The sequence below is a fragment of the Cuculus canorus genome, chromosome 1, assembly GCF_017976375.1.
Source record: "Cuculus canorus isolate bCucCan1 chromosome 1, bCucCan1.pri, whole genome shotgun sequence".
In the NCBI taxonomy this organism is placed as follows: domain Eukaryota; kingdom Metazoa; phylum Chordata; class Aves; order Cuculiformes; family Cuculidae; genus Cuculus; species Cuculus canorus.
The window spans coordinates 92,899,083-92,907,524 of NC_071401.1; the positions used below are offsets into that span (position 1 = coordinate 92,899,083).

General features: G+C 40.3%; 1 protein-coding gene across 6 annotated transcripts in view; it reads left to right on the top strand.

Moving 5' to 3' along the window:
- Positions 1 to 7,920, top strand: part of PRDM15 (PR/SET domain 15) — a 43,958-nt gene extending 36,038 nt beyond the window's left edge. For 3 of the 6 annotated variants that reach the window (XM_054084698.1, XM_054084727.1, XM_054084706.1), the window contains exons 23-25: positions 375 to 455; positions 829 to 1,044; positions 1,550 to 7,918. In XM_054084698.1, the coding sequence (XP_053940673.1) occupies positions 375 to 455; positions 829 to 1,044; positions 1,550 to 2,026 (774 nt within the window). In that variant the 3' untranslated portion in view covers positions 2,027 to 7,918. Of the gene's footprint in view, positions 1 to 374; positions 456 to 828; positions 1,045 to 1,549 lie in introns of all 6 variants that reach the window. The other 3 variants (XM_054084717.1, XM_054084736.1, XM_054084743.1) reach the window with 2 other exon arrangements.
- The last annotated feature ends 522 nt before the right edge of the window (positions 7,921 to 8,442 follow it).

Sequence of the window (8,442 nt, forward strand, 5' to 3'; positions counted from 1 at the left end):
ATAATGGAGTAAGAGACAGTTCATAGATTTATAAACAGAAGTGCTAAGATAATTTTTTTCAAACAAATTGTTTTCTACAGAATTCATCACTTCTGAACTGGTTGTGTTCTCTCTAGAATATGAAAATAAACGTATTCTTCTAATGTTGCCTTTAAACTTTGCTGGTTTTCAGCAAGAAGGAAAAGATAATATGCCATAAGGTTATTAAAAAACCCCAAACAAACCATGTTTAAATCCCGTATATCAAATGATATGTGCAAAATGTTAGATTACATCATTTTTAGTTTGTTACAGGATTTATTAGGGTAATGATGTATTGTTTGACTGTGCTATGCACCGCTGCAATTCACCAGCTGATGCCTTTTTATCCACAGATCCTTTCGGTCAGGATTGGTGATTTAGAGCATCTGCCAGAAACTACTACCATCGATGCCTCCTCAATAGGGATTGTTCGGGTAAATTGGCCATTGCAGAATCCTGGTGGCAGCTAGTTTCTAGGCCTACTAACGGGTGAGGTGGGGATGTCACTGTTTTGGTACATATAGCTGGGCATAGGCTAATTGCCAAGAAATGTGCTTTCTTTAGAGAGTCAGCCCCAGCATAATGTGTGTAAGCAGATGCAAGCTGTTGATCTGTGTTGTATAACATGGGTGCTGGTAAAATGGAGGTAATTACAGGGTGAGGTCTCATTCCCTGAAATCAGGATTTTATGAAAGTTTGTTTCTTCACTTGAGAATTGACAGTGAACCAGCTTCGGGTGATAACCACTTACTTGGAACTTCACTAATCAAATGACTTGTTTGTTTGTTTGGATATGTGTTGCTCCAGCCGGAATTAGCCTTGGACCAGGGAGAATTGCCAGAAGGGAAACAGCAGACGAAAGCTCCTAAACGTGGCCAGAAACGAAAACAAAAGTCCGGTGAGGAGGAAGAGGAAGCTCAAGTGCCTGAGGACCCTGCCTTCAGTGAATACACAGAGAAGGAAAGTGAGTTCACAGGGAATGTTGGAGATGAGACTAATTCAGCTGTACAGAGCATCCAGCAGGTGAGCTCCATTAGCAGGCTGATGGGCAGCAGGCATTGCCTAGAGGGATAACCCTTTTTTTTTCTAATAGCAAACACAAAATGTGATCAGACCATTTAGAGCTAATTTGATAAATTGTGGTGGTATGAAGATGAATGGAAACTTTAAAGAAACAAGGAGCTGGACCAGGAAGCTCCTCATGTTTATTTTAATTTCCTTTGGTGTTTCCATCTAACTGTTTGCCAAATACCACTAACTGGCTGAAGCTGTGACTAGAAGTGTGAAAGTTAATTCAGGTGCTTGTTTTGAGTGTTGCATATGCCTCCCTCCTGTTACCTTCTCACATCTATGCTTGGAAGTCGTTATATTCTAAGCTTTCTGTGTTCCCCACTGTGAGTATGACTTCTCTTGGTGGCAGGAGCAAAATTAGGAGCCCACCAGCACTCAGGTGATCTTTCTTAATGCTTGATATTTGATAGTCAGCTGCAAGATACAAAGTTGAGGTTACCTTTCTGTTTTTCCTCAGGTGGTGGTGACCCTTGGTGACCCAAATGTCACAGCCCCTTCCCGTTCTGTCGGGCTGACAAATATCACTGTTACCCCCATTACGACGGCAGCTGGAACCCATTTCACAAACCTCCAGCCAGTGGCTGTGGGCCACCTGACTGCACCTGAACGCCAGTTACAGCTGGACAACTCAATTCTCACTGTGACATTTGACACCGTCAGTGGTTCTGCCATGCTGCACAACCGCCAAAATGACATTCAGATCCAGCCTCAGCCAGAGGCAGCTAATCCTCAGTCTGTGGCCCATTTTATAAACCTGACCACTTTGGTGAACTCCATTGCCCCTCTAGGGAACCAGATAACAGAACAGCATCCTCTAACGTGGAGGTCAGTGCCTCAGACTGATGTCTTGCAGCCCCAGGCACAGCCAGCGCAACAGCAGTCGGGACAGCAACAGGTTCAAACAGAGCAACAACAACAGATGTATAGCTACTAATTTATACTTTAAGAAGTTTTGAAAATGGACAGTACTCAAGAGACAAAAACACTCAGACGTTTGAAAAATTTGTAATAGGATTGTTTGCTGGATACCAAACAGATGGGAAAATGTTTATACAATGAAATGTAAGCTAAAATTGGCATAGCACCCTGCAACACCCTAATCTGGAGACTCTTGTACTGTCTCTAGACCTTGCACTGTCTTGAAAAAATAGGAAGAAAAAGGAAAAAAAAAATCTCACTGTAAATCTCGCACCCCCTTGCACTGTGTATTTTGTGCAGTACTATTGAGATTTGACAGGAGCATCATAAAACACGTTAACCAAAGCAGGGAAAGCCTAAATATGATGGCATTGATGATTTACAAACCCCTTTCAGCCATAGCATATCACTTCTTTCCAGTCTGGAAGTTACATACGAAGACCTTGTTCACAGTGAGGTGGAATGCACTTGCGGTCAGCTGGTAGAGACTGGAATATAAAGACACAAATGGGCGAAATGATAATTGTCTTTTTATCTTCTTTAGGTGTTGTATCTAACAACATTGGTAAAGTAGGTGGAGGTTGGGGCTTTGTGGGGGGAGAAGTGTGATGTGGAAGAAAATATACCAATTTCACAAAGTATTTCCACTTTAGTCATGGGAAAACCCCTGTACACTTAACACAGTGTTAGTGGTACTTGAGTCAGATAGCTGGTCTAATACTGAAGCAGTTTTTATGATCTTCTAGTCAAGTTTGAATCAAACCAGTTATGAGTTGGAAAAAAGGAATGTGATACAGTCTCATGTGATTTTGTCAAAACTGCTCTTTCAATCTTGCTTTTAGCTAATAGGTCTGAAGAGCAATCAGTCCCCTTTGATCAAGTTCAAGATATGGATTTTTTTCAATTAGTCTTCTTTCATGATGTAATAAACATTTGAAAAAGCATTCTTTTTATATATATATACACACACATATATATATATAGCCTTAGTACTTTACTGTGTGTTCCTGGTGAGTGTTTGTGAAGAAAAAACCAAGACTGTTATCGATATGGTTCATTAATTTTGTCATCCCCATATTGCCCTCTCTGACAGAAATACTGTATGGGTTCTATTCCTTCTGTTTCCAAAACTATTTCTAAAATTCATAGCCACACACAGGATTGTGTAAAATGCAAGAAAAAAGAATGTCTGAAGCCTATTCTGCCACGTGGAGGCAGTGTGCCCTAGTGCATAATGGGCAAGGTTTGCATGACTGTTGGGGTTGGGTCAGATACATCATAGCTTATAGTACATGTTCATTCCATTCTCCATACATTGATGTGCAGTCTGGACTTTTGCATGTCAAGAACATAGTATCTTTCCCACAGGGGAAAAGCAGCTGATATCAAAAAGGAATAAACTTAAAAAAAAAAAACAAATTAAAATAATAGAAGTTGCTGCTTGGAATCTTGAAAGGCAAATCTATCCTTCCAGCTATGGCTGAAGAACAAGGCCCTTTGGGGCAGCAGACTGAGACACGGAACTGTACTAAAGTTTTTGCTGACGATGAAGCAGCTGCTGTATTTGAAAGTGAAGACAGATTGACAGTTGTAAAAATCCTGTCTGTGCCTATCGTATTTATAAAAATGCTCTATGTATTAACAAAAATATGAATAGGAATGACTTCAGCTTTGAAAGTTGGTGTTAACACGGACTACTTGACCCCTAAAGGTTGCCTTATAATTTCTGCAAAAAATTCTTCCAAAGTACAAATGTCTGGTATTAAAGTTAACCTCCAATGGTTTTCTTGGTGCCATAGCAGTGTCCAAGAGGGTCACTATGCTAGGCTCTGCGTAAAGCTTAGTTGCAACAGGACATGTATAAGGAAGGGGTTTCTGGTGACAGATACTGTGGGTCAGAGGAGCGGAAATACTTTTCTGTAAATGTCAACAAGCCTATAAAATGTCTGCATGGGAGGGATCTATATTTAATGGGACAAGGTTGCATATCATCAAGAGAAAGTATTTTTACTGGTGTGGGAAAGAGAATTTTACATTCTCTAGCCCCTTCTGTCTTGCTCATATCCTTTTCACGCAATACCATGAGATCCTGTAATTTTATTAGCCTCCTCAATCTTGAGAAGTACAGTTTTATGCCGTTTTATCACCTGGATTATTTCATAACTGGCTTGGGCCAGTTAAGTTTCTTCTCAGCTGTCCTGTTTGCAAATGCTTCCCCTTCACACCAAAACCACTGCTCAAGATGAAGCTAGGTTTTATTTATTAAATATGCTGTTTATGTACTTGAAACTTTTTCTTTTTTCTTCTTTCTTTTTTTCTCCCTCCTTTCCTCCTTTCTTCCTATCCTCCTTTCCTCCTGCTGGGTTTGGTACCGAATACGTGAAGGCATGTTATCTTTTGGCAGGGCACTTTGGAAGGAAAAAAAAAGGGGAGGGTGGGGAGAGGGAAGGCAGATGTAAAGGTCCGAGGTCAAGCTGTTATAGTAAATAAAAGATGGCTAACGTCTAAAAAATATGTGTGTATAATATATACACACACATGAAGTGTTATGGTGCTGTATATAAAGTTTCTAGATGGTCAGGGTTTTGTTTAGACATATGTAAATGGTGATTAAGCTTTTAAGTGGGAAGAAGAAGTTTTTTTGCCTTAGCTGCAGAGTGAGTACGTCTGCTCTATGTTAATACCACTGACAGTAGCATTCATGATGCATTGAATCAACCTGAGTCATTTTAACTTGTAATTGCCTGTTTGATAAGAATTGGACATGGAGGTAATTAACCATTATAGAGACCTCTCTGACTTCACAGAACCTCTTCATCCTAATGTGACCTTCTAATATTCTGTACTCAGGCTGCCTAGCATCCCTCCACGCTAACTGGCCTGCATAATCCCATCTAGGCAAGTTAGCATCTTACCTTTCTAGCTGATTTAAGAAGGAATGGTGCTTGCATGTTGGTGGTCACATAGCAAAGAAATGTCTTTCTTCAGTCTCTCAGTATCCCCAAAATCAGAATCATAATGACCAGGTTGGAAGAGACATTATAGAAGATAACCTGGTGCAGCCTGTTTTGGGAAAGGGAGCCTAGAAGAGATTATCTAGCACCCTGTCCAATTCTATCCTCAAAACCTCCAGTGACAGGGACTCTACCACATCCCTGGGAAGGTTGTTCCGGTGGTTGTTTGTTCTTACTGTAAAAGTTAAATAATATTCTGCTATAGGAGGGAAAAATTTAACCACTGACAGGGCTTTTAACTAGGTCAAGCAATAGAAAGTTCTCTAAAAGCTAATCTTGCTTTTAGAATTTTCAGAATATTGCTTTTAGAAATGATGGTGTCTTTCCCTGCGAACATTACTATGGTACTTCATCATCACTCAGCGTGATTTTAGTATTATTATTGTTGTTAACATCCCTATGAGAACACAGCTGTATCTTGGGTGTGATGGAACATGAAACATTTCAAAACAAGTTATTTTGGTTTTGTTCCAAACAAATTACTTTGTTTAGAGAAGTTGGAAATCCATGCCTTTTCAGACAGAGTTTACCTTGGAGAACTATTGACTGTCAGCTGCCCTCCCAACTAGGCCTTTTTCAGTGAATACCAAAGTTATACTGATGCTATTTCGAACTGCACAAGAAATAAAACTATGTAAGGGACGTGCAATCTAAATTTCCTTGCCAATGTGTTACTAGCCCTTTCAGCTCTAGGATGTGAAGATTATTGTTTTCGGACGTGTTGGAGATTTTGCGTAACAACTATTCAGTAACAAACTGGAATTACTTTGAGCCAAAGGAGTGATGATGTGTAGTGTTCTGTGTATTGTTATTGTTTATTGCTAAGACTGTTATTTCATTGAATGCTGTCTGTGGCAAATGGGCTCTGAAGTAAAGGAGCATCGAGGTGCAGAACCCTTTCTCTACCAGTGTTGTTCTTTTCTGTTCCTTAATTAATGCATCAAACTTCTTTTTTCTTCAAATCACATAGACTTGCTTCAAAAGCAATAAGCTTTATCATTATCTCACGGAACTTTCTACATCCCACAATATACAGAAACATGGGATAACATTCTAAAACATTTATTCTGTAGTTTGTTACTGGGTAAGAACAGAAAGCAGAGGAGACTGAATCCTTCTTGGCTGTGGTCTGTGGTGAGTTCTCTCAGGAAAAAGCACTGTATCAAGTGCTGTTAAGCTCTCCAAAATATTCTTTTTAGATGTCATTGTGAAAAGTGAGGATTTTTGCAGAAGTTTACCATTCAGTCTCCTATCAGTCTAACCAGCTATGGTTCTGCACCTTTTTATTGTTTATTGTTTTATTGTTTACTTCAAATTGTTTGAAGTAAATGGCCAGGTAACAGTTGAATTTACTTCTAGAACTGAATTTTCTGTCAGTTTGCCGGAGTGAACAGCTAGTGTTGGGCATACATAAAGATGCCTGAATTTCTTATCTAGAAAACTAGGAATGCAAAAAAATACCATACATGCCAATGACAATCATGTAAAAAATACAGGTACCACATGAAAATCGATAGGGTAAATAGCTTTGTTAGTATGGCTTTGTGAATTGTCTTTCAGTAATTCTTGGTGCTATTTAAAGTAATAACGTCACTTTTGGCTTTACATTTATTATTGATACAGGCATACCTGCTGGAAGAACTTTAACCCTTTGTAATTTTGGCATGCCTTTTCATGGCAGTTGTGTTTGTCTTATCTGCTGTAAAGGGAGAAGGAAACATATCAGGGGAAGATACTGCTGATCTACTCCTCAATGCACAGCAAAGCTCTGCTTGAAGTAGTTCTGGAAACAGACTGTGCAGCCAAGTGACTTGTGTCTGCAAGATTAGTTACCAAGGATTGTTTTCGCATAAAGGCTTTTACCTTATAGCAAACCCAGTGTCATACCGGTATCTGGAGAAAGGAGAACGGTATTTCCCTCATGTTTGTCATCAACTCACCTTGGAGTGATTTTCTTCAGTGCTGAGATGCTTCTATGGTATTTGCACTGTATGTATCAAGAAGCCATTAAATTTTCTTGATTCAAGATCTTGGAACACTGTAAGAATCCCCAGGTACTTCACCGTGCAGTGTAACCATGGTTGGAAAAATATGTCTCTTGCCCTAAAATGATGTGAGAAAGCTGATTTTTTTTTCCCCCTCTGGGTGCTAAAATGCTGTTCTGCTGCCCACTACAAAGTGCACAGTGCAACTCAGATGGGGACTCAGCATAGGGAGCCCCTGTGGTACAGCTAATGATGGCTGAAACATCGGATGGCTTTTCTAGGAAGGCCAAGCGCACTATTGCTAAATGTAAATTCCCAACAGCTGAGTTGAAAGGAGCAGAGAGGGTGAGAGTTGTCCAAGAGACTTCAGTCTTGCCCCTAGAGTCAGGATTTCATCAACGTTTGTCATGTAATGCTGTTGTTCTGCCTTAACCATGAGCTATTTTAACCAGTTACAGTGCCTGGTTACTTGCTAACATTACAGAAAAGCTGGTTATTAATTGCAGTGGCTGTTAGAGCAGCTGGTGTCAAAAGCAATTAAAATTACCAAGTTTGGGGGTTCATTTCATCTAAAGCAAAGTTTTTAAGTTCTAAAGGAGGACTTATCCAGAGGAGGACCACAAAGATGATCAGAGGGCTGCAGCACATCTCATGGGAAGGCAGACTGAGAGTGTTTGGCTCGTTTAGCCTGGAGAAGAGGAAGCTCTGAGGATACCTTATAGTGACCTTCCCAGTACCTGAAGGGGCTACAGGTAAGATAGGGAGGGGCTCTTTATCAGGGTGTGCAGTGGTAGGTTGAGGGGTAATGGTTTAAAGCTGAAAAAAGGGAGATTTAGGTTAGATATTAGGAAGAAATATTTTATGGTGTGGTTGATGAGGCACTGGAACAGGTTGTCCAGAGAAGTCATGGATGCTTCATCTCTGGAGGTGTTCAAGGCCAGGTTGGATGAGGCCTTGAGCAGGCTGGTCTGGTGAACGATGTTGGAACTGGGTGATCTTTATGGTCCCTTCCAACCCAAACCACTCTATGTTTCCAATGTTTTGGGGTTTTTTTTGCTGTCAGTTGAGTGCTTTCCTTTATTTTTCTGTTTAGTTAAGAGATTTTGATTCTAAAAAGTTTTTAAGGTGTTCAGTAAATGTAGCAAAAGTTTAAAGGGCGGCAAAAAAAAGAGTAGTAGTAATGGCAGAATGAGGAGTTAAAATTAAGAGAAACTCATGGTGCTTATTTTCTACAGATTTCTGCCCTTCTACCGATGTGAGTCTGAGGTTCTTGCCTTGACACTAGCTCCAGGAAGGCAACAGCACATGCTCTGGCTTGTTTGCCAGAACTGTTCCTGTAGGGATTGATGCATTGGGTGCTGTTAATGAGAGCGGCTACCAACCCAAGTTCTGCCAGCCTTCCCCTCAAGCCACGTGCTCATTTCGGTATCTCT